The 27,011-nt window shown below is 43.4% G+C and overlaps 1 protein-coding gene and 1 pseudogene across 1 annotated transcript in view; one reads left to right on the top strand and one right to left on the bottom strand.

Annotated features, from left to right (window-relative positions):
- The window catches only part of LOC105469035 (phosphatidylinositol transfer protein cytoplasmic 1), a 312,393-nt gene extending 290,346 nt beyond the window's left edge, over positions 1–22,047 (bottom strand). The window contains exon 1 of the mRNA XM_011719563.3: positions 21,814–22,047. Coding sequence (XP_011717865.1) covers positions 21,814–21,960 — 147 coding nt within the window. The 5' untranslated portion in view covers positions 21,961–22,047. The remainder of the gene's footprint in view (positions 1–21,813) is intronic.
- LOC139359707 (small nucleolar RNA U13) lies at positions 266–361 on the top strand (annotated as a pseudogene).
- Positions 22,048–27,011: the final 4,964 nt, after the last annotated feature.

Below are 27,011 nucleotides of genomic sequence, written 5' to 3'. Positions count from 1 at the left end.
GGGAGGCCGAGTTGGGCGGATTGCCTGAGCTCAGGAGTTCAAGGCCAGCCTGGGCAACATGGTAAAACTCTGTCTCTACTAAAACTACAAAAAAATTAGTTGGGCGTGGTGGTGAATGTCTATAATCCCAGCTACTGGGAGGCTGAGGCAGAAGAATACCTTGAACTGGGGAGGCAGAGGCTGCGTTGAATCATGACTGCCCCACTGCACTCCAGCCTGGACAACAGAGCGAGACTCTGTCTCAAAAAATAAAATAAAACTTTTGAACCTTTTGTGGTTCACAAGCATAGAGATTGGGTTTTCACACTCATGTGTGAGATGTGCCTCTCTCAAACCTTATTATGACATCAGCACATTGATGTCATATGTAAAAAATAATTTATTTTAAATTTTTTTTTTTTTTGAGATGGAGTTTCGTTCTTGTTGCCCAGGCTGGACGTGATCTCGATTCACACAACTTCCACCTCCTGGGTTCAAGCAATTCAGGCTGATGCCTCAGCCTCCCGAGTAGTTGGGATTACACGCACCTGGCTAATTTTATATTTTTAGTAGAGACAGGGTTTCTCCATGTTGGTCAGGCTGGTCTCAAACTCCTGACCTCAGGTGATCTGCCCAGCTCAGGCTCCCGAAGTGCTGGGATTACAGGTGTGAGCCACTACGCCAGCCTTATTTTAGTTTTTTTAAATTTAAAACTTTTGTGTTTTAAAGGTCACTATGAAAAAGTGAAAAGACAACCCACAGAATGGAAGAAAATGTTTGTAAATCAAATATTTGATGGGGGTCTAACATCAAGAACATATGAGGAAGTTTTACAACTCAACAATAGAAGACATGTAACCCAACTGAAAACTAGACAAAGGATTTGAACAGAAATTTATTCAAAGAAGATATACAAATTGCTGGTAGATTAAAAGATTTCCAACATGATTCGTCATTAGGGAAATGCAAATCAAAACCACAATGAGATATCACTTCACACCTACTAGAATGGCTAGGACCAAAAAGACAGAAAGTACAGTGCTGGCCAGGATGCAGAGAAACTGGAACCGTCGTACACTGTAGGTGGGAATGTAAAACGGTGCAGGCACTGTGCAAAACAGTGTGGCAGTTCCTCAAAAACCTAAACATAGAATTACATATGACCCAGCAATTCCACCCCTAGGTATATGTCCCGAAGAATTGAAAACAAGTGATTAAATAAAAGCTTGTACGTGAATGTTCATAGCAGCATTGTTCATAATAGCCAAAAACTGGAAACAACCCAAATGTCCAATAATATAAATATTGTATATCCATGCAATCAAACATTATTAAGCCATGAGGCCAGGCATGGTGGCTCACACCTGTAATCCCAGCGATTTAGGAGGAAGAGGTGGAGGGATCAATTGAGGCCAGGAGTTCGAGACCAACCTGGCCAACATGGTGAAACCCTGCCTCTACTAAAAATACAAAAATTAGCCGGGCATGGTGGCACACATCTGTAATCCCAGTTACTCGGGAGGCTGAGGCGGGAGGATCTCTTGAACCTGGGAGGCGGATGTTGCAGGGGGCTGAGATCGCACCAAAGCACTCCAGCCTGCTAGATAGAGCGAGACTTTATCTCAAAAAACAAACAAACAAACAAACAAACAAAAATCTTATATATATAATTAAGCCATGAAAAGGAATGAAGTACTTACTGCTTCATGCTCCAACACACACTTTTATTAAACATTATGCTAAGCAAAAGAAGCCAAACATGAAGGTCACACATTGTATGATTCCATTTACATGAAATGTCTAGAACAGGCAAATCCGTAAGGATAGAAAGTATAGATTAGTAGCTATCAGTGGTTGGGGAAACCGGGAAATGGGGAGTGTCTGCCAATGGATATGAGGTTTCTTTTGGCAGTAGTGAAAATATTCTAGAATTAGCCAAGCAAGGTGACACACACCTGAAATCCAGCTACTCAGGAGGCTGAGGCAGGAGAATTGCTTGAGCCCAGGAGTTCAAAGCTGAAGTGCGTGATGATCGCACCTGTGAAAAGCCACTGTACTCCAGCCCAGGCAACACAGCAAGACCCAATCTCCAAAAAAGGAAAAGAAAATATTCTAGAATTGAATAGTGGTGATGGGTGCACAACCTTAAGAATACTAAAATCCAGGGATCTGTACATTTGTTTAAAATAATTAATTTTGTGGCATGTGAATGATATCTCTTTGAAAATTTACTAGGAAAAAATAGCAAGTTATTGAAAACTAAATCCTCTATAATGCTATATGTATAGAAGGTCTGGGATCAAGAAGAGGCGTATACAAAATGTTGAATAGGGGCCAGGCATGGTGGCTCACGCTTGTAATCCCAGCACTTTCAGAGGCCAAGGAGGGAGGATCACCTGAGCTCAGGAGTTCAAGACTAGCCTAGGCAACATGATGAAACCCCATCTCTACTAAAAATACAAAAAATGGCCAAGATAAGCCTAAGCCAAAAGAACAAAGCTGGAGGCATCACGCTACCTGATGCCTATACTATACTACAAACTATACTACAAGGCTACAGTAACCAAAACAGCATGGTACTGGTACCAAAACAGAGATATAGACCAATAGAACAGAACAGAGCCTTCAGAAATAATACCACACATCTACAGCCATCTGATCTTTGACAAACCTGACAAAAACAAGAAATGGGGAAAGGATTCCCTACTTAATAAATGGTGCTGGGAAAATTGGCTAGCCATAAGTAGAAAGCTGAAACTGGATCCTTTCCTTACTCCTTATACGAAAATTAATTCAAGATGGATTAGAGACTTAAATGTTAGACCTAAAACCATAAAAACCCTAGAAGAAAACCTAGGTAATACCCTTCAGGACATAGGCATGGGCAAGGACTTCATGTCTAAAGCACCAAAAGCAATGGCAACAAAAGTCAAAATTGACAAATGGGATCTAATTAAACTAAAGTGCTTCTGCACAGCAAAAGAAACTACCGTCAGAGTGAACAGGCAACCTACAGAACGGGAGAAAATTTTTGCAATTTACTCATCTGACAAAGGGTTAATATCCAGAACCTACAAAGAACTCAAACAAATTTACAAGAAAAAAACAACCCCATCAAAAAGTGGGCAAAGGATATGAACAGACACTTCTCAAAATAAGACATTTATACAGCCAACAGACACATGAAAAAATGCTCATCATCACTGGCCATCAGAGAAATGCAAATCAAAACCACAATGAGATACCATCTCACATCAGTTAGAATGGCAATCATTAAAAAGTCAGGAAACAACAGGTGCTGGAGAGGATGTGGAGAAATAGGAACACTTTTACACTGTTGGTGGGACTATAAACTAGTTCAACCATTGTGGAAAACAGTGTGGCGATTCCTCAAGGATCTAGAACTAGAAATACCATTTGACCCAGCCATCCCATTACTGGGTATATACCCAAAGGATTGTAAATCATGCTGCTATAAAGACATATGCACACATATGTTTATTGTGGCAATATTCACAATAGCAAAGACTTGGAATCAACCCAAATGTCTATCAGTGACAGACTGGATTAAGAAAATGTGGAACATATACACCATGAAATACTATGCAGCCATAAAAAAAAGGATGAGTTTGCGTCCTTTGTAGGGACATGGATGCAGCTGGAAACCATCATTCTCGGCAAACTATCGCGAGAACAGAAAACCAAACACCGCATGTTCTCACTCATAGGTGGGAATTGAACAACGAGATCACTAGGACACAGGAAGGGGAACATCACACATCGGGGCACATTGTGGGGAGAGGGGAGCGGGGAGGGATAGCATTAGGAGATACACCTAATGTAAATGATGAGTTAATGGGTGCAGCACACCAACATGGCACACACATACATATGTAACAAACCTGCACGTTGTGCACATGTACCCTAGAACTTAAAAGTATAAAAAAAAAACAAAATACAAAAAATTAGCTGAGCATGGTAGAGCATGCCTGTAATCCCAGCTACTCAGGAGGCTGAGGCAGGAGAATCGCTTGAACCCAGAAGGCAGAGGTTGCAGTAAGCTGAGATCATGACACTGCACTCCTGCTTGGGCAACAGAGCGAAGACCCTGTCTCAAAAAAAAACAGAAAGAAAGAAAATGTTGAATACACTCATAACATTCTACTTATTAAACTGGACAATAGATTTATGGGTAAATTGATTCATACCTGTGCAACATCCAATAAAAAATAAAAATTTTAAAACAGCAATATGTTTTTCTTGTTTTTTAAGCCACGATCAACACAAAATTAAATCTGAATTTTTTTTTTTTTTTTTTTTTTTTTTTTTTTTTTTTTTTGAGACAGGGTCTTGCTCTGTCACTCAGGCTGGAGTACAGTGGCGCAATCATAGCTCACTGCAGCCCTGAACTCCCAGACTCAAGTGATCCTCGCACCTCAGCCTCCCCAGTAGCTGGGATTACAGTCATGAGCCACTGCACCCGTCCCTAAATCCGAATTTTTTGTTTTGAAACAGAGTCTCACTCTGTTGCCCAGGCTGGAGTGCTGTGGCATGATCTTGGCTCACTGCAACCTCCACCTCTTGGGTTCAGGTGATTCTCATGCCTCAGCCTCCCAAGTAGCTGGGATTATAGGTGTGTGCCATCATGCTTGGCTAATTTTTGCATTTTTAGTAGAGACAGGGTTTCACCATGTTGGCCAGGCTAGTCTCAAACTCCTGACCTCAGGTGATCTGCCCGCCTCAGCCTCCCAAAGTGCTGGGATTATAGGCGTGAGTCACGGTGCCTGGCCCTAAATCTGAATTTAAATGACCATAAACTGGTAGTCAACCTCAACTAAGCAAACACCATGTGCAAAGCACTATCAAAGCTCCTACAGGGAGTTAAAAAAGAGGCAATAACAATCATAATCCTACAAGGAACCTATAATCTAAACCATGCCCGGCCACCGGCCCCAGAAAGCCATAAACCAGCTTCCCCGTAGAATAATCTTAGCCAAGCTTTTGTCATTCCCAGCAGCGGCTATTAGTTTAAGCAACTCATTTCATACAATTAAAATACTAAATATGTTTTACTTTGTGCTTCAAAAATATATTTTGACAATCTCTTTCATCTCCCTTTTATAAGTCTCCTTTAAAAGGACTCAGGATGGATGCAGGTTTAGAGCATGCTTGGTGAATTGTAAAGAACTTGTTTACAAGGCTTAGTTTCTCACTCGAAGTCATGTATTTTTAAAGCCCTGACTTAAATGATATCTTTAGATTATCACACATTCTCATCTAGGCTCTATTACATCTTAGTTTCTAAATATTCATATAATGACATCTTAAAGTGCCTGTTTGCAAGATACAGTCTAGATAGACATAGTTTTCTAAAAATCAATCAAGGTTTCCCTCAAGATTTATAATAGCTTGAAGGTAATCTAAAATTGTATCTATGTTTCTGGTTTCACCAAAGAATGGCAAATGCAAATAATGTTAACTTGAACAGTCTCTTTCCACTAAGAGTGTTCATATTCTTAATTTACATTACAGTTTTGAAGATGTATGCTCCAGAAATGTTATCATTCCAGTAAATAACTGAGGAACATATTCCCATTTTAGGATATTTAGGATATTGGTACAAATAACTTGACAATGAATTAACATCAACTTCTCTTTGGTTATGCAAAACAATGGTGTTGCTGGAATGGAATTTGTAGCCAAAAAGCCCAGGAATTTTGTTCGTTTGTTTTGAGACAGAGCCTGGCTCTGTCGCCCAGGCTGGAGTGCAGTGGCGCAATCTCGGCTCACTGCAACCTCCGCCTCCCAGGTTCAAGGGATCCTCCTGTCTCAGCCTCCCAAGTAGCTGGGATTACAGGCACCTGCCCACCACACGTGGATAATTTTCCTATTTTTAGTGGAGACAGGGTTTCAGGATGTTGGCCAGGCTGGTCTCAAACTCCTGACCTCAGGTGATCTGCCCGCCTTAGCCTCCCAGAAAGGTGGGACTACAGCCATGAGCCACCGCGCCTGACCAAGCCCAGGGTTTACATCCAGCTCTGCCATTAATGATCGGGGTAATTTTGTCAAATCCTCTAAGCCTCAATTTCCACGTCTGTTAAATGAAGATAATAGGATCCACCTTGGAGGATAACTGCAAAATTGAAATGAGATGATTAACACATTGGGCCTGACCCACTAGAATGTTCCATAAATGTTGGCCCTCTGTGTTTTCCCTTCCCCTTAAAGCAAAGCCTTGCTAAATAAATGTCCACACAGACACACATATAATTATAATTAAATGTTTATACACTAAAAAAGTTGGCTTCACCATTTTCTAAATTTTCTCCTCTGCATACGAAATTATAATCTTAAACTGTTTCTCAAAATATCTAATGAGAACCTTATTTTTAAAATTAAAACAAATGAGCAAGTAGGGAATAGTTCATTTTTAGCCTTTATGAATATAATTGAGGGTTTCATTTCTACACCCAAATACCTACTGGTTTCTGCAACAAAGGAAAGCAGTCACGACTTTTTTTTTTTTAGAGATGGGGTCCCACTATGTTGCCCAGGCTAGTCTCAAACTCCTGGACTCAAGCAATCCTCCTGCCTCGGCCTCTTGGGATTACAGGCACAAGCACTGCACCCGGCCAGACTTATGTTTTATGATTTAGATGTTACTGAAAAGTCAGTGACTTAGAGAAAGACATAAAGGCATGCTTATCACATCTGCCACGCAGCTAAGAGGAATGGTTAATATAGATATAACAGAAGCAAGAATCAAAAATGTGGTCAGTTCAGGCGCCGTGGCTCACGCCTGTAATCCCAGCACTCTGGGAGGCCAAGGCGGGCAGATCACTTGAGGTCAGGCGTTCCGGACTAGTCTGGCCAACATGGTGAAACTCCATCTCCACTAAAAATACAAAAATTAGCCGGTCATGGTGGTGGGCACCTGTAATCCCAGCTACTTGGGAGGCTGAGGCAAGAGAATCACTTGAGCCTGGGAGGGGGAGGTTGCAGCCAACAGCGATTGAGCCACTGCACTCCAGCCTGGGCAACAGAGCGAGACTCCACCTCAAAAAACAAACAATAAAAACATGTGGTCAAACTTGAAACTAGTGGATGCCATTCACTGCATTTGTTTCAAAGTCCTATGGTTATGGTTGCTGTGGTATGGCTTCTTGTTTCTGGCAGAACACATACCCACAGGTTAGAGAGACAGCTCTGTCAGGAAATGGGGGAGGAGTGCGGGGGTGGAGAAGACCAAGTGTAACTGACCACCTTGTCAGAAGCAGCCAGCAGTTTGATGCAGCTTCTGAAAATGACAGTGCTAGTGTTAAAGCTGAAGTTCCAGTGATTCCAGTCTTCCAATATTTAAGATCAGTAAATAACCGCCCATGGGCCAAATGCAGCCCACAGCCTGTTTTCGTACGCCTCTCCAACTACAAATGGGTTTTGCATTTTTAAATGGTTGGGGAAAAAAAAAGCAAAAGGCACGTAATATTTTGTGGCATGTGAAAATGTTATGAAATTCAAATTTCAGTGTCCATAAATAAAATGTTACGGGAACACAGCCACACCTATTCATTTACATGTTGTCCTATACCTGCTTTCATGTTACAAGGTCAGAGTTGAGTAGTTGCAACAGAGACTTTACGGCTTGCAAGTCTAATATATTGCTATCTGGCGGTTTGCAGAAAAAGTTGGTTGACCTCTGCTCTAAAGCATTGCGTTCAATGTTTATTGTCCTTTTCTAAAGGACAATAAGAAAGAGGAACCACAGGAATGGTGAGGGAGACAAAAGCATTTCATAAATTCAATCTGAAGGAATTGAGAGTAGTAAGCCAGTGGAAGAGAAGGCCAGAGGACAACATTCTAGATTTTTTTTTTTTTTTAGATGGAGTCTCACTCTGTCCTCTAGGCTTGAGTACAGTGGCACGATCTCAGCTAACTGCAACCTCCGCCTCCTGGGTTCAAGCAATTCTCTGCTTCAGCCTCCTGAGTATCTGGGATTACAGGCGCCCACTACCACGCCCAGATAATTTTTTGTATTTTTAGTAGAGACAGGGTTTCACCATCTTGGCCAGGCTGGTCTTGAACTCCTGACCTCGTGATCTACCTGCCTCAGCCTCCCAAAGTGCTGGGATTACAGGCAAGAGCAACCGCACCCAGCCAACATTATAGATTTCTTTAAATGTTTAAAGAGTCAGCATGTGGAAGGGGCTTGTGTTTGTGTCACTATAGCGGTAGAAACGATCCTGAAAGCTCTAAGGAATCACATACCAATTAAACATGAGAAAGCATCTTCCAACAAATCAAAGTGGAAAACTGCAGAGGTTATATTACCAAAAAGAGCCCACACCCAAGTGATAGCTGGTAGTAAGCCCAAAGGCAAGATGATTGCCACCCAAGATTATCATAGAAAGGACTCTCAAGTGGGTAGGAAGTTGAACTGGTTTAATACTCAGGTTCTTTCTATGATTTTATCTCAAAATAAAGAAAACTGGCCAGACATGGTGGCTCACGCCTGTAATCCCAACACTTTGGGAGACCAAGGCAGGTGGATCACTTGAGGTTAGGAGTTTGAGACCAGCCTGGTCAACATGGTGAAACCCCGTCTCTACTAAAAATACAAAAATTAGCTGGGTGTGGTGGCGCATGCTTGTAATCCCAGCTACTCGGGAGGCTGAGGCAGGAGAATTGCTTGAACCCAGGAGGCGGAGGTTGCAGTGATGCGGCGAGCTAAGATGGCACCATTGCACTCCAGCCTGGGTGACATGACAGAGTGAGACTCCATCTCAAAAAAAAAAAAAAAAAAAAAACAGAAAGAGAGAAAGAAAACAGTCATAATTGGCAGGTGAAAGTGTAAAGAACAATTTCTGCTACCACATTCACTGAGGATTAGACCCTACAGGGAAATCTTTTATTATATATTTATATATGTATTTTATTATATATAGTTATATGTAATAAATATATATCAATTAAAATGGGCATGTTAAAAAGGCCTTTCATTTAAATAGAGTACATCAGCTATAAGAAGAATCACATTAGGAAAAGAAGGGTTATTTTTAGAAAGAGGGCTCCGGTTACACAAAATAAGGAAAGGACATCCACTGCTAAATAAAATGAACTGAAATCTTTCCTTGTGTTACTACAGGAAATCAGCATGGCACTACTTGAAAGAGGAAAAATGTCTATATATAAAACGGAAAGGGGGAGGAATGCGTTTTTAAAAGAAAATGCTAAACTATAAACTACAGTTAAGGGCACAGTCGTGTGACTTATTTGCACCAGACTTCTTCGCAAAATAGTTTTGCAAATGACTTCCCAAAGCACAGCCACCTGTTAGGCTGTTACTTTGGCCTATTTCCAATGGCAATCTTGTCACCCGAGCAAGAGACACACCACCATAGCAACATAAACATCAGGGTGCTGGAGAATGAAATTTAAAGTAGCAATTTATAGCCCCTGCAGAGCTGGAAATAAAGTAATCCTTAAGCCTTTATGACTATGACACAACATTCCCACTGGGCAAACTTAGATCCCATGGACATCTCAGGATTTCCCATTGGCCATGTGGAAAGCAGAGAGTCCAAAATACCTATTGCACTAGAGGGTACCCCTAAAATAAAGGCATTTTAAAGTGTGAGACAGTATCTAGCCCACCATGATCCCCGGGTGTTTTCACACTTCCCACAAATGGACAATGATCACGACCCCTTGTATTTGCAGAGTAGGCTCCGTATTGTATGAGATCAGCCCCTAATACAGGCCAAAAGAGGGCATTTGACAGTTGAGAACATTGACAGGTGAGGCCCAGGAAAATGAGTCTTTCTCAATCAAATCACTGATATCACACAGCAAGGACAGACTAGATCTTCTGTGTCCACACTCTTCCACAGTACTACACCAACCCCAACTCTGAGCAACTTACAGGTACTTTAGCTCAGGGAGATAAAATGCAAAGGTGTTTCATCAATAAGAGGGTAAAGTAAAATGAAAGAAAAACCAAGTTTAAAGTGACTATGCCTCTTTTCAGGGGTAAATTTTTGCATTGTTGGAATTTGCCGTTTGATATTGGAATACATTCTTAAATAAATATAGTTATGTTATACATCATTTTAATGCACATTTTTTCACTTTTTTTGCTAATGACTTATTACTTGCTGTTTATTTTATATTTATTTTAGACTATGGAAATGATGTTAGACAAAAAGCAAATTCGAGCAATTTTCTTATTCGAGCTCAAAATGTGTGGTAAAGCAGTGGAGACAACTCTCAACATCAACAACGCATTTGCCCCCAGGAATGCCTACAGAATGTACAGTGCAGTGGTGGTCCAAGAAGTTGTTCAAAGGAGACAAGAGCCTTGAAGATGAGGATCATAGTGGCCGGCCATTGAAAGCTGACAACAACCAATTGAGAACAACCATCAAAGCTTACCCTCTGCTGGGCGCAGTGGCTCATGCTTATAATCCCAGCACTTTGGGAGGCCGAGGTGAGCAGATCTCACAAGGTCAGGAGTTCCAGACCAGCCTGGCTAACACGGTGAAACCCCGTCTCTACTAAAAACACAAAAGTTAGCCCGGCATGGTGGCATGTGCCTGTATGGCATGTATGGCATGTGCTGGGACAACAGGCGCCTGCCACTACACCCGGCTAATTTTTTGTATTTTTAGTAGAGACGGGTTTCACCGTGTTAGCCAGGATGGTCTCGATCTCCTGACCTCGTGATCCACTCGCCTCGGCCTCGCAAAGTGCTGGGATTACAGGCGTGAGCCACCATGCCCGGCCTTGAACACTTTTAAGTATTGATGCAAAAGCAAGTGGTCAGCTGTGACCAAATTCGCAATTCAAAAAGATCTAAGAAAAGCAGAAAGCAAGCTGAACATCCTGATTGGAGATGAGACACACCCAAACATATGTCTCGAGGTGGCTGCAAAGTCCTCTGGTCTGAGCCAGGGTGAGCAGGTTTTACCCCAGCCCATGATTTTGAGAGATGTTCAGGGCAGATCCTGCACTCAGCAGAGAGCTACAAAAGCCTGGACTCCAGCCCTAAAATCCCAATCCATTAACCCCGACGTCATTTCGCCACTGCATCTTTTTACTTTGTTCTTAACTTTTCTCAAAAAGAGAGGCCTGGAAGAGCCTTGCGGCAGTTCCTTCTCCAGGTCTAGAGAACAGATTGTTGGCCAGGACAGCACTGAGGTGGCATTCTGGAGATGAAAAATAGATGAATCCATGATGAAGCTTTTGTGATACCAGGGATCTGGCTGCTTTTGATCTAAGAACCAGTACTAAACTCCCTCTTTAAAAAATAAGGTGGTCGCGGCCAGGCACAGTGGCTCACGCCTGTGGTCCCAGCTACTCAGGAGGCTAAGGCTTCAGCTCAGGGAGGTGAAGGCTGCAGTGAGCAGTGATTGCACCACTGCACTCCGGTTTGGGCATCAGAGAGAGACCCCATCTCAAAAAATAAAACTAAGGCCAGGTGTGGTGGCTCATGCCTGTAATCCCAGCACTTTGGGAGGCCGAGGCTGGTGGATCACCTGAGGTCAGGAGTTTGAGATAAACCTGGTCAACATGATGAAACCCCATCTCTACTAAAATACAAAAATCAGCCAGGTGTGGTGGCGGGTGCCTGTAATCCCAGCTACTTGGGAGGCTGAGGCAGAAGAATTGCTTGAACCTGAGGGCAGAGGTTGCAGTGAGCTGAGATCACGCCACTGCACTCCAGCCTGGGCAACATAGTGAGACTCTGTCTCAAAAATAAAGAAAGAAAGAAAAATAAAAAATAAAACATAAGATGGTTTCTGACAAACATAACCAAAATGTAAAAGAAACAACTCCTAGAGAACATGGTCAAAAAGCTGAGCACCTACGTAAATAATGGCTAATTTTAAGTATACTTACCCCTTCAAAAGTGTTTTTCTTGAAAAGGCTTAAGGGGATTATTCCATTTGGACCCCTAATAGCCTAATTACCTTAAAAACACACATGCACACACAACCACCACCAACCTCCTTTTCAGACAAATTTTGGCAAAAAGAAAAATCTCAAAGTGTGCCCATATCTGCAGTACTATAAGTCATACTGCTGAAAAGCATAATTACACTCAGCTGTGTCCAAGTTTCCGTCAAACACAATCCAAAAGAGGTGAACTATCAAGTCCTGAATCTAAAGATTTTCCATTTTGAACATGATGCCTCTTTATGAGCAGCAAAAACAGAGTATCAAAAAATGAGCATTTGTCATGGCCTTCAATAGCCAAAGGTTTGAGTCTCCGGCCTGCAAGCTACAATCTGTACCCCGATCCTAAATGCAATTCTAGTCACCAAACTCTTGGCACTTGGGTGTGGGACAGGATTAAAAAATCACATTTATATCTTTAAACCTATCTCATTTTCACAGCGTTTTTAAGTATTGAGAAAAACCACTTTCATCCACTGTATCACTTTTATGGAGGCTACAATAATCCAGAATGATGATTCATGCGGGATGTAAGGGTCACATCAGTCTTTTCATCAGCACCAGCATCACTGTTATTATTTCAAGTTAGGGAAAACTCAGCAAAATGTTCTTGATGGAGGACCATGCCACCAGGGCACTAACTATAGGAAATTTACACATTTCAGACCACATGCTCCTCAGCTCAAGCACACACTTCTCTAGTGATAACCCCTGTTTTCAAAACTACCTGTCCAGGCCAGGTGTGGTGGTTCTCACCTATAATCCCAGCACTTTGGGAGGCTGAGGAAGGAGGATTGCTTGAGGCTAGGAATTCGAGACCAGCCTGGGCAATGTAACAAGACACTTCCCCACCCATGTCTACAAAAAGAAAAAAATTAGCCAGACATGGTGGTGCAGGCCTGTTGGTCCTAGCTACTCAGGAGGATAGCATGAGCCCAGGAGTGTGAGGCTACAGTGAGTCATGATGGTGCCTGGGCAACAGAGTGGGACCGTATCTCTAAAAAAAAAAGAAAGAAAGAAAAAACCTGTCCAGATAAACAGGTGATTACAGATCCCTTTTCTCAGCCATCTATCCAATGATGTTTTTCTACTTTAATTGCTAATTACCAGTTTAATAAGAGCGTTGTTTTCTATAACTTTTAAAATATATACATAAATAGATATGGGGTCTTACTGTGTTGGCCAGGCTGTTCTTGAACTCCTAGGCTCAAGCGATCCTCCTACCTCATCCTCCCAAAGTGTTGATTATAGGTGTGAACCACTGCTCCTGGCAACCTTTTTTTTTTTTCTTGCTGTCGCCCAGGTTAGATTGCAGTGGCACGATCTCGGCTCACTGCAATCTCTGCCTCCTGGGTTCAAGTGATTCTTCTGCCTCACCCTCCCGAGTAGCTGAGACTACAGGCACCCGACACCACACCCAGCTACTTTTTGCATTTTTCGTACAGACAGGGTTTCACCATATTGACCAGGCTGGTCTCAAACTCCTGACCTCGTGTTCCACCCATCTTAGCTTTGCAAAGTGCTGGGATTACAGGCGTGAGCCACTGCGCCCGGCCCATCTTATTTTTTAAAGAGGGAGTTTAGTACTGACTCTTATATCAAAAGTAGCCAAATCCCTGGTATCACAGAAGAGATGGGGTTCTCACTATGTGGCCCAGGGTGGTCTCAAACTCCTAGGCTCAAGTGATCCTCCCGCCTTGACCTCCTAAAGTGCTGGGATTACAGGCATGAGCCACCAAGCCTGGCCTTCTTTAACCTCTGTGTTGTAGATGTGTAATGTTTTGGTAACAGTAAGGGTTAAATAAACACCTTTTGTCCCTAGTAGGAAAACGCTTCTCAGACTGGATTGAAACTCTTAAGACTAACATTTTTCTAGATACTTTTTTGGATAGTGTTCATGACAAACTGCTCCTTGAAAGTGACAGGACCCTTGTACTATAAAATCTAATAAAGCCCAGGTCATTGGCTATAGGGAGTTGAAAGCTCTATTTGTAGATATCACTGACAGAATTGACAAGAATGAAAATGTTACACGGTTAAGGCCGGGCGCAGTGGCTCACGCCTGAAATCCCAGCACTTTGGGAGGCCAAGGCTGGCAGATCACGAGGTCAGGAGATTGAGATCATCCTGGCTAACACAGTGAAACCCCGTCTCTACTAAAAATACAAAAAATTAGCGGGGCGAGGTGGCGGGCGCCTGTAGTCCCAGCTACTCGGGAGGCTGAGGCAGGAGAATGGCGTGAACCCGGGAGGCAGGGGTTGCAGTGAGCCAAGATCGCACCACTGCACTCCAGCCTTGGCGACAGAGCAAGACTCCGTCTCAAAAAACAAACAAACAAAACAAAAAACTGTATACTAAAAATGGTTTAAGATGGCAAATGTCATGTGTATTTTAACACATTTTTCTTCTTCTTCTTCTTTTTTTTTGAGGTAGAGTCTTGCTCTGTAGCCCAGGCCTGCGTGCAGTGGCGCGATCTTGGCTCACCGCAACCTCCGCCTCCTGGGTTCAAGCAATTCTCCTGCCTCAGCCTCCCGGCTAGCTGGGGTCACAGACATGCACCACCATGCCCAGCTAATTTTTTTGTAATTTTAGTAGAGACGGGGTTTCACCATTTTGGCCAACTCCTGACCATGGTTTCCAAATCCTGACCTCAAGTAATCCGCCTGCCTTGGGCTCCCGAAGTGCTAGGATTATAGGCGTAAGCCACCGCGCCCAGCCATTTTAACACATTTTTTAAAAAACAATAAACATTAATAAAAAACTCACCAGGATATACACATCCAATGAAGTGCAGTCCCCTTCAAATAGTTCCTTTTAGGTGATAACATGTTTATTTCAATAGTGCTGATACAAAGCAAAACATCTTTGAATCTCCCCTGGGGAATCTAGGGCAGGTTTAGGGGTGCTTTTTTCATTATTTTTAACATTCTTGATCATTTTGAATTTTGAAAAGTCTTTTAGAGTTCCAATTTCAAAATAATAACCGTGTTAAACTTAAAAATATTTGTTTTAGCCAGGCGCAGTGGCTCACACCTATAATCCCAGCACTTTGGGAGGCCAAGGCTGGTAGATCACTTGCGCTTGGGAGTTTGAGACCAGCCTGGACAACACGGTGAGACCCTGGTCTCTGAAAAAAAAATTATTTTAGTCCACATGCAGTGTGACTATAAAACAATAATGTTAATCTGGCTGTGTGGTTTAGAAACTGGATCTGGAGGCACCGCTAGCAAAAGTGAGCTGGGGTTTTCCAAGGCGCAGGCATCTCAGATGGAAGGGTAAATATAAAACTCTGAATAGTACATTCTGATCATTTTTAATACCTTCCAATTTGCTTTACCTCCACCTGAAGAATTTTAAGTTTTCAACTAAATGTGCCAAAGACATGGTGCTGCTTGTGCGTTCCCATCATTTTCAGATACTAATTTTGAGAAACTCACAGGTGCTCATGAACTAACATCTCTGCTGATGACGCCTCTGAAAGCCAAAGGTTTTTACTGCCATTAAAAGGAATAATTTCCAAGAGTGTAGGGGTGGTTCTCTTTTTAGAGCACGAGCTACAAAACTTATTTGCAAAGAGGAATATGATTCATTTATCAGAGTTAAACTGAAGAATGTCACTTGGTTTAATACTTAGGTAAAATCGATCATTTGATGGGACATAAAATTTCTGGACCACTTTCTTCTGTTACTGGGACAGAACATCTACCTTTCCCTAATTATTTCCTTTGATAATCCTGAAGGGTTATTTAATCTCTAAGAAACTGAACTTTTTGGCCAGGCATGGTGGCTCACTCCTGTAATCCCAACACTTTGAGAGGCCGAGGTGAGCAGATTACCTGAGGTCAGGAGTTCGAGACCAGCCTGGCCAACATGGTGAAACCCCATCTCTACTAAAAATATAAAAATTAGCTGGGCGTGGCGGTGGGTACCTGTAATCCCAGCTACTCAGGAGGCTGAGGCAGGAGAATCGCTTGAACCCAGGAGGCAGAGGTTGCAGTGAGCGAAGATCATGCCACTGCACTCCAGCCTGGATGACAAAGTGAGACTCCATCTCAAAAATAAATAAATAAATACATAAACTAGTTATGTTCACATAAAAACACACAAACTAGTGCTCAGAAATACCTGGATCTGGCCTTAATGCAGCAAATATAATCAGAAACTGAATGTGTATGTATGTGTGTGTGTGTGTGTGTGTGTGTGTGTGTAAGATGACATGGGGCAGGGGAACAGTCTTTGGAGATAAGCAGCTTAGATTAACTACTTAAACAACATTATTATAGGGTATCATCAAATTACATTTGTTTGGCCAATCTTATTTATCTGGGTGATTCAGTCTGGGAAAGAAACAACACCCTAAAGATGGTCAGATATGATGCTAAAGGAATTAAAGAATGATGATTTTGGCCAGGAGTGGTGGCTCATGCCTGTAATCCCAGCACTTTGGGATGCCGAAGCAGGCGGATCACCCGAGGTCAGGAGCTCGAGACCAGCCTGGGTAACATGGTGAAACCCTGTCTTTATCAAAAATACAAAAATTAACTGGGCATGGTGGCATGTGCCTGTAATCCCAGCTACTCAGGAGACTGAGGTAGGAGAATCGCTTGAACCCAGGAAGCGGAGGTTGCAGTGAGCCAAGATCATGCATGCCACTGCACTCCAGCCTGGGTGACAAAGCGAGACTCCGCCTCAAAAAAAAAAAAAAAAAGAATGATGATTTTTTTTTTTTCTTTGCTCAGGAATAAACAGGAATTCCAGAAGGTCAAACTTCACCCAAACTTAAAAAGATTAAAACACACACACACACGCGCTAAAAAAAGTCATTGGATCAATCTGACCAAGAACTTACGCTGGCTACATGTTTAGATACATGAGTCGACTTCCACTAACGTCCGATGAGGAGTTTTAAGAGAGGCCCCTTTGTCAAAGTGCTGGGAAACAGAAGAATTAGTCACTTTAATGCTTGATGTCAAAGTCTTGGTGAGCTCTGGCTTCAGTATTACTAAGTCAACAAACAGTCTTGTATAATGTGGCTCAGGCAATCAGCCAGGAAGTGGTTGGTGACCCCAAACTCCTTCCTCCACTATGGTTTGCAAAACCAGTGGCCAAGACAGTGTGTCCTCTGCAGTGGGGCTCTCCTCTAACAATATGCCACCTGGGAGATTTGCCCAGCAGTACCTGGTGTGATTTTGCCATCCTAGACAGACACTATTGAGATGAGGCTTAAATAGCCAGTTAGCCACCCTCAGAATAAAGCACCTGATGGGAAGGCTTAAGGACATCTGCCAGACAAACATCAATGAGGCAAAGGACTTATGTGCCATGTGGAACCGTCTTCTCCTGAATGTGTATTCTGGGATTTATTCTGCTAACACGTGATTTCCCATTAAATGATCACAGAAAGCAGAGATATGCACCTGGAGCCAGAGCCAGCACAATCCTGGGTTCCTTTGGAAGCTGGTTCTTCTACTCATGATGGCCACAGCCTCCATGCCCTTGCGGGGACCCCTAAGGATCCTGAGCTCTGACAAGGAAGGTTCCTCAGACCCCTGCAACCCTGTAGCTGGCCTTAGGGCAGCTATTCAAGCCATGATTACTTTTTTCCCTCTAAGTATCATGTTCTGACCTAAATTGCAGTCATTCTGGTCCAAATCTGGTAGATTTTTTTCCCACACTGCTGCGGAAGAGAACCTCCTCCTCTGGAAAGCTAAATTCAAGACAACCAGAGCCATCTCAAGGACGGGGACTGTAAATTTTCAATTGACACAAATTCACATTCGGCACTCTCTGCCTCTCAATGGCTCTCTCTCTCCCTCTCTCTCTGAACATGGGTATCTATTCTGCTCAAACAAATCTGTAAGCACTTCTATTTCTAAAAAACAACAGCTTTGGCCGTGCATAGTGGCTCACGCCTGTAATCCCAGCATTTTGGGCAGCTGAGACGGGCAGATCACAAGGTCAGGAGTTTGAGACCATCCTGGCTAACAAGGTGACACCCCGTCTTTACTAAAAATACAAACAATTAGCCAGGCGTGATGGCACGCACCTGCGGTCCCAGCTACTCAGGAGGCTGAGGCAGGAGAATCGCTTGAACCCAGGAAGCGGAGGTTGCAGTGAGCCAAGATTGCGCCACTGCATTCCAGCCTGGGCAACAGAGTGAGACCCCATCTCAAAAAACAAAGCAAAACAAAACAACAACAACAAGCTTTATTGAGATGTACTTTACATACCAATTCAATGGTTCTTAATACACTTAACAGACCTGTGCAACCACGTCCATCATCTATTTTTATATGACAATAAAACCTCTCCAGTATCCTCTGGCCTAGATGCTCCAGGAGGGCAGGGATCTACCTGCCTTGTTAGCCACTCCAGGCCTAGCACCTGGCACAGAGCAGGAGTTCAATAAAGTATCTGTGAATGGATGTTTTCATGATGTCAACCTGGAACTTCCATAGCCCTCTTTTCCAGATTCAAGAAATAACTACTTCTCTTAATTTAGCGAATCTTCCTAGGAGAGGCGGAATGGCCCTCAAGATACCCACTGACTGGTAAGCCCTTTTGGAAAAGCATCGAGAAGTCAGAGACAGCAAGTCAGACATCTGAAGTTGCAGTAGAAGCTCCTGCTGGCCTTGCAAGAGCAAACTGCCATGTTGTGGAGAGGGCCACATGGCAGGACACGGCAGGTGGCCTCTAGGAGCGAGCCTCTAACTGATGGACTGTAAGGAATTGCATTCTGCCAACAACCACGTGAGCCCTGAAGACAACTCCAAGATCCAGAAAGAAAGGCAGCCTGGCTGACACCTTGATGTCTGCCTTATGAGACCCTGAGCAGAGAATCCAGCCATGCCACACCCAGACTTCTGACCCACAGAATTTGTGCACTCATAAATGGGTGTTGTTGTAAGCCACTGAGTTTGTGACCATTTGTAACATAGCAATAGAAAACTAATACCTGGCCAGGCACGGTGGCTCACTTTGGGAGGCTAAGGCGGTTGGATCACCGGAGGTTAGGAGTTCAAGACCAGCCTGGCCTACATGGTGAAACCCTGTCTCTACCAAAAATACAAAATCAGCCAGGTGTGGTGGTGCTGGTCTGTAGTCCCAGCTACTAAGAAACCTGAGGCGGGAGGATTGCTTGAACCCGTGAGGCGGATGTTGCAGTGAGCTGAGATCATGCCACTGCACTCCAGCCTGGGTGACAGAGCAAGACTATGTCTCAAAGTAAAACAGAAAAGAGGCTGGGTGCAGTAGCTTATGCCTGTAATCCCAACACTTTGGGAGGCCAAGACAGGTGGATCACGAGGTCAGAAGTTCGCGGCCAGCCGGGCAAACATGGCGAAACCCCATCTCTACTAAAAATACAAAAATTAGCCAGGTGTGGTGGTGGGCACTTGTAATCCGGGAGGCTGAGGCAGGAGAATCGCTTGAAACCAGGAGGTAGAGGTTGCAGTGAGCTGAGATCAGGCCACTGCACTCCAGCCTGGGCAACAAGAGCAAGACTCCAAGGAAAAAAAAAACAGAAAAAGAAAAGAAAACTAATATACAAACTCCTCTGGGAGTTGGGAGGAAAGCAGTCTAATTACAATAACTCCTAAATATATATGACTGATTTCAAACTTCTCAGGGGTATCACTAAGAAATTTTAAAATAAAGATGTTTTAAATACAAAAGATATCTCTAACTGGTAAAATTTCAGGCAGTATAGAAGTGAAAAAATATTAAACCTTTTACAGGAGACCATAGAGGATCAGGCTTCCTTAAATGGTTTCTGTTTTTCTCAGCTTCTTCCTATCCATTCATTCAGCAAATATTTACTATGTGTGGACCCTAAGTTTAAGCACCAGAGTTGCACTGTCCAGTATGGCAGCCACAAGCCACACGTGGTCCTTGAGCACTGCAGAGTGGCCAGTGCAAACTGGGATGCGTGTCCACGGAAAATACACACATGATTTCAAAGACTTAGTATGAAAAAAAATAAGTGAAAAAATTTTATCAGTATCTTCTCACGTGGATTACGTGTTGAAAAGATAACGATGGCAATAGATAACACAAGTAAACAAAATAAGTACAAATTGAGATAAATGCTCTGAAGGAATAAACAGGTGTGGAGAGGCAGATAATAGAGGATATAATTAGGGAGAGTATTAAGGAAAAGATTATTTTATTTTATATTTTATTTTGAGACAGAGTCTCGCTCTGTCAGCCAGGCTGGAGTGCAGCCTCGATCTCAGCTCACTGCAACTTCCACCTCCCGGGTTCAAGCAATTCTCCTGCCTTGGCCTCCCGAGTAGCTGGAATTACAGGCATGCACAATCACGCCCAGCTAATTTTTGTATTTTTAGTAGAGATGGGGTTTCACCATGTTGGCCAGGCTGGTCTTGAACTCCCGACCTCAAGTAACCTGTCGCCTTGGCACCCCAAAGTGCTGGGATTACAGGCGTGAGTCACTGTGCCTGGCCAGAGATTTAGATGGGGAAAAAGCTATTGTAGATGGAGTGTTCAGGAAACACGATGCTAAGGGTGTGATGTTTCCACTTGTAAACCCCATGAGTTTGGTATAAACTTTCAAGTTCTAACCCAGGACAGCAGCAGGGGCTGGGAGCATGAAAGGGCGATAAAAGGCAGGTTGGTCAGTTGCAGGCGACCACACTGCTCTACTCCCACTGGGGCCCATGTAAATGGCGCCCCCTGGCGGTGTGCAGCCCTGTGACACTGTTCGTTTGAATGATTTGGATGTTATTTGTAAATTAGAGGTTGCATAGTACAAAAAGTAAAGCTTCCAAGATGATTTTTCCAGACAACTCTACATTTTCCAGATACGATTGGTTCGTCCATTTTAATATTTATAATATATTTGTGCCTTATCCTCCTTGTAACCTATAAGAAAAATCTTCACTTGGGAATATACAAAATTCCTGATTTCTAGTCTGAAATTCTCCTTTTCCTCTCCCGGTGGGCTGAATTTGTTAAAGATACATAAAACCTTCTCAGTACAAGTTAGCTGATTTCTAGAACTCAGTCTGTTTCTCTGAACCGGGGCAAAAGTGTTACCTAGTTTTCAAAAAAAGTTTTCAGACTTGCCTAACACTACAGACCTCCAGGCAACAGAAAACAGGCCAAAGCCCACACAAGCCAGCCAGGGTGCTGCAATCTCACTCAGGCCGCTAAAGCAATCAGTCTAGATGTACTTTTCCAGTAATTACTGCTCCTGAAAAACACATTTACTGCCTGTCATTGTGCATACACTTTCACATTTTTAAAAATCCAAAACGTTGTGATTTCCCACTCCCTATCCCATACCTACACATCCCTGGCAGAGGGGAAGCTCTTAAAGAGGTTGAATGTTTAAACTATATTAATTTATTTTAGGTTGGGCGCAGTGGTTCACACCTGTAATCCCAGCACTCTGGGAGGGCGAGGCGGTTGGATCACCTGAGGTTAGGAGTTTGAGACCAGCCTAGACAACATGGTGAAACCCCATCTCTACTAAAAATACAAAAATTAGCTGGGCGTACTGGCAGGCGCCTGTAATCCCAGCTACTCGGGAGGCTGAAGTAGGCAGGAGAATCGCTTGAAACCTGGGAGGCGGAGGTTGCGGTGAGCCGAGATAGTGCCACTGCACTCCAGCCTGGGCGACAAGAGCAAAACTCCGTCTCAAAATAAATAAATAAAGTATATTAATTTATTTTAATGCCTACAATAAATAATATTCTCCAGTGACCTGAAACAACAGCCTTACTGAAATGAATATTATTCGCTTTGCTTTGGAATATCAGTCACACTCATGCAATCAGACACAAGGTTTCTAAATTGACTTAAGAGCCTTAGGAACTTCCTCCATATCACAATAAGAAAAAGCAAAAGTTAATTACTACCTACTTTTAACCAGGGTTTTGTTAACAATAGTTTGCTTCCCTGATCCCTGTATCCGTTTCCTGTGCCAGGTACTTCCACCCAAGTCACTGGGAAAATGCAGCTTCTTTCATGGACAGAGTCAATTTCACTGACCAGCCAGGAGGACAGCATCTGCTCCTTGTCTGTTCCATTAGTGTTGAAAGGTTTGCACAAATCTATTTACCCGCCCTCCTTTCCCTGTGCCCTTTATGACAAAAAAAAAAAAAAAAATGGAGCTTTGCCAGACAGCTAGGCAAACCTCCACTGTCCCCTGGCTGTGGAACTGTGTCTGGAGTTGGTTCCTTCTGGTGGGTTCTTGGTCTCGCTGACTTCAAGAATGAAGCTGCGGACCTTTGCCCTGCGTGTTACAGCTCATAAAGGTGGTGCGGACCCAAAGAGTGGACAGCAGCAAGATTTATTGTGAACCATGAAAGAACAAAGGTTCCACAGCCTGGAAGGTTCCACAGCCTGGAAGGAGGGGGGGCGCTGCTTTTATTCCCTTATTTGTCCCAGCCCATGTCCTGCTGATCGGTACATTTTACAGAGTGCTGATTGGTCCATTTTAGAGAGCACTGATTGGTCCATTTTACAAACCTCTAGCTAGCCAAAGAGAGCTGATTGGTACGTTTTTGCAGGGTGCTGATTAGCGCATTTTACAAACCTCTAGCTAGCTACAGAATGCTGATTAGTGCACTTTACAATCCTAGCTACAGAGTGCGGATTGGTGCGTTTTACAATCCTCTTGTAAGACAGAAAAGTTCTCCAAGTCTGCACCCCACCCAGAAGTCCAGCTGGCTTCACCTCTCAGAACAAGCCAATGAAACTACCTGGATCAGAAATCACACACATGATGCTGACCTTGGTCCCTTCTCAACAGAAAATTTAAAATAAAATAAAACAACTTCTCAATATCGTGCTCATTCTTGAGAAAACTTTTTATAGAATTATCTTATTCAGAATAAAATTTTTACACCAGACAAGGAAAACATTTTCCAAATTATGTTTATGAGAAACCTTGGGGAAAGTCTGTGAGATTAATCCAAGGAGTCTTTATCCTTTATATTCAGAGGTATTGACGCCAGCAGCAAACTTAAAATCTCTTCCTTTCAATAATTTCTGCCTGGATATGTTTGCAGATGCATTTCAGGAAAATGGTTTAAAGCAGAGAACAAGGAGCACTGTTCGGCATTTTGGCATTTCCATTCATGTCATTCCAGAGGCGGCACCACCCTGATCCCAAATCTGTTCTCAGAAATGTGCGCAAGAAAACTCTCCAGGGACCCTGGGGGAGCCTGGATGAAGTGCACTGGCTCCCTGCCAGGGCAAAGAACAAAATAATATTCTGTAAGAAAAAGTTGTTTTTCTTTTCTTTCCTTTCTTTCTCTTTTCTTGGAGCAGAGGCAAGTGTTTCTATTTTTCTGCATTGTGCACCAAATCCCTCAAGACCACAAATCAATCCCTAAAAGTATACATATTAATGTTAATGCAGTCAGAACAGGAACTGTTGAACAAGAACTGATTTTTTTGTTTGTTTTTGTTTTTTTGAGACAAACTTTCGCTCTTGTTACCCAGGCTGGAGTGCAATGGTACAATCTCGGCTCACTGCAATCTCCACCTCCCAGGTTCAAGCAATTCTCCTACCTCAGCCTCCCAAGTAGCTGGGATTACAGGCATGCACCACCATGCCTGACTAATTTTGTATTTTCAGTAGGCACGGGGTTTCTCCATGTTGGTCAGGCCGGTCTCGAACTCCCGACCTCAGGTGATCCACCCGCCTCGGCCTCCCAAAGTGCTGGGATTACAGGCATGAGCCACTGCACCCAGCCAGAACGGTTAAACAGTACAGAAAGCAATGAAAATGAAAGGATTCCTGCCTTAGATAATATTAGGATGTGCTTAGCGTCTCTTGAGAAGATGCTCATTTTACTAACAAGTACCTCTGGGGTGAGGGTGGTAGGTGCAGGGTGATCTTCAGATTGTGCTCCAAGGAGCCTCCTTGGTGAGCAGGTCGTTCACTGAGACCAAGGAGTGGCTGGCAGAGGAGGCGAGCCACCCTTCCAATAGGCTCCAATGGAACCTCCGCTAAGCACATAGGGTAGGAGTCCCCAGCCACCTTCTACTAGAGACTAGAGCCAGTGTACCTGCTTTACACGTGGGTCCTCAGGAGAATATTTTCTTCCAGCAAGGTATCTCAGAGGAGGGAGAATTCCATACAGTAGAACAGCCTTGAGCCTTAAATCAGACCTGGTTCTAGCCTAAAGTTTGTCAATGAGGTAGACAGCTTAATTGCACCTTCTACAGGTCTAGACTTCATCATAAAATGAAATGGCTCACTAGGCGTGAACTCTCAGGAGTTCGAGACCAGCCTGACCAACATGGTGAAACCCTGTCTCTACTAAAAACACAAAAATTAGCTGGCTGGGGTGGTGCACGCCTGTAATCCCTGCTATTCTGGAGGCTGAGGTAGGAGAATCTCTGGAACTCAGGAGGCAGAGGTTTCAGTGAGCCAAGATTGCACCACTGCACTCCAGTCTGGGTAATAGAGCGAGACTCCATCTCAAAAGTAAACAAATAAATAAATGGCTCAATTATAAATCATCTGCAATATTCCTTCTAGGTCTAAAACTCTAGAATCAGCCAGGGGCAGTGGCTCGTGCCTGTAATCCCAGCACTTTGGGAGCCCAATGTGGGCGGATCGCCTGGGGTCAGGAGTTCGAGACAAGCCTGACCAACATGGTGAAACCCCTTCTCTACTAAAAATACAAAAAATTAGCCAGGAGTGATGGTGGGCACCTGCAATCCCAGCTACTTGGGAGGCTGAGGCAGGAGAATTGCTTGAAACCAGGAGGTGGAGGTTGCAGTGAGCCGAAATTATCCCACTGCACTCCAGCCTGGGCCACAGAGCGAGATTACGGCTCAAAAAAAGAAACAAACAAAAACTCTAGAATCTATGTCTACCGCTACCAAATGTTTCAAATGAAGATAATGACAACTTTCTCTCTATAGCAACTCTCAGTTCTCAGGAACTTTTCCTGTTCATACCTTTCCAACAGGCTTATATTGAGTTCAGAGACCCCTACATTTAACACAAACGAGGAACTATTCCAATGAAATGTTTTAATTAAAATTAATCTGTGGAATGTTACTTTTACTAATTGTTTACTCTGAAATTAATGTCTAAAACACACACACACACACACACACCCCCGAAAAACCCCACCAACACTCTATTCTAGACAGTAGCTCAGCTTTATTTTCTTGATCTCCCAGAGATGTTCTTTTTTCCTGGAACTAGGGAACATTTTATGTGTTAAAATAAAGTAGTAGAGAAATAGTAGACGCCAGTACCATCTATAGCAAGTCAAAAGGCCTCTGATTTTTCATTTATTTGATAGTGCTGACTTTATCTGTTTTCAAGAAATGTTTTTCCTTTTGCTGGATTAAATACTAGTGACAGGTAAAAAGCAGAGTAAGCAACAACAAATAATGGGTTTCACCATGCTCTCCTCCTGGCTTGCCTATTAACTAGCTGTGTGGCCTGGAGCACATTACCTAACCTTTCTGAATCTCAATGTATTCATCTGCAAAATATGGATAATAACACACCAGTGCCACTAATGCTCCACCGCCCACCACCACCAGAGGGTTAAATGAGGGAGAAGGGATAAGGCCAGGCACAAGAAGCAGGCAAAGTATGGGTTCTCTCACTGACTCTTTGAAGCATAAGCATTTGCTTCATTTTCAAAAGTATGGACACTGCTACCAATGAACTCTGGTGATTAAACACAAACAAGTTCTAGAAGATCCATGTAGGTTGAATCAGTCCAGAGCCAACCAAAAGTTAGGCTCCCAGGCTGGGCGCAGTGGCTTATGCCTGTAATCCCAGCACTTTTTTTTTTTTTTTTTTTTTTGAGACGGAGTCTTGCTCTGTCACCCAGGCTAGAGTGCAGTGGCGTGATCTCGGCTCATTGCAAGCTCCGACTCCCGGGTTCATGCCATTCTCCCACCTCAGCCTCCCAAGTAGCTGGGACTACAGGAACCTGCCACCACGCCTGCTTAATTTTTTTGTATTTTTAGTATTTTTTTGTATTTTTAGTTTCACCATGTTAGCCAGGATGGTCTCGATCTCCTGACCTCGTGATCTGCCCACCTCGGCCTCCCAAAGTGCTGGGATTATAGGCGTGAGTCACTGCGCCCGGCAATCCCAGCACTTTAAGAGGCCGAGGCAGGAGGATCACTGAAGCCCAGGAGTTCAAGACCAGCCTGGGCAACATAGCAAGTCCCTGTCTCTACAAAAGTAAAAAAATTGGCAGCACACACCTGTTGTCCCAGCTACTCAGGAGGCTGAGGTGGGAGGATCACTTGAGCCCAGGAGATGGAGGCAGAAGTGAACCAGGATCACACCACTGCACTCCAGCCTGGGTGACAGAGCAAGACCCTGTCTCGAAAGGAAAAAAAAAGTTAGGCTTCCAAAGTTTACCTAAACATCTTCTTTGAAGAAACTCAAGTTGCTTCCTCATTTTCAATGTTAAGGTCAGTGTAAAAGGGGATGGTGGAGACTGTGGAATTTACTATCAGTTCTGACTTTAGGGGTTTAACATCTGGCAAACTAGGCCTCATGTCTTCATTCATCATCAGATTTAGCTAATCTGAATCCTTTTAATTGGAAACATCTATTAATCTAAATTGCCCTCCTGCTTCTCTGACAAAGCAGAAAATGACTTCAGAATATGAACCTTACAGAAACTGAATCATACTTTAGCCAAAATGAATTATACATTAAAGAATTTATAATTATATTACAGGTGGAGTCTGATGAGTCTGATTTTGTTGGCCAATTAAGAAAGGAAGGGCTGGCCGGGCACAGTGGCTCATGCCTGTAATCCCAGCACCTTGGGAGGCTGAGGCAGGCGGATCACCTGAGGTCAGGCATTCAAGACCAGCCTGGCAAACATGGCGAAACCTCATCTCTACTAAAACTACAAAAATTAGCCGGGCGTGGTGGCAGGCACCTATAATCCCAGCTACTCAGGAGGCTGAGGCAGAAGAATTGCTTGAATCTGGGTGGTGGAGGTTGCAGTGAGCTGAGATCTCGACATTGCACCCCACCCTGGGCAACATAGCAAGGTTCCATCTCAAAAAAACAAAAAAGAAAAGAAAAAAGGAAGGAAGGAAGGAAGGAC

The sequence above is a fragment of the Macaca nemestrina genome, chromosome 17 (genome assembly GCF_043159975.1).
Source record: "Macaca nemestrina isolate mMacNem1 chromosome 17, mMacNem.hap1, whole genome shotgun sequence".
NCBI classification, from domain to species: Eukaryota; Metazoa; Chordata; class Mammalia; order Primates; family Cercopithecidae; genus Macaca; species Macaca nemestrina.
This window is presented reverse-complemented; position numbering and strand designations above follow the sequence as displayed.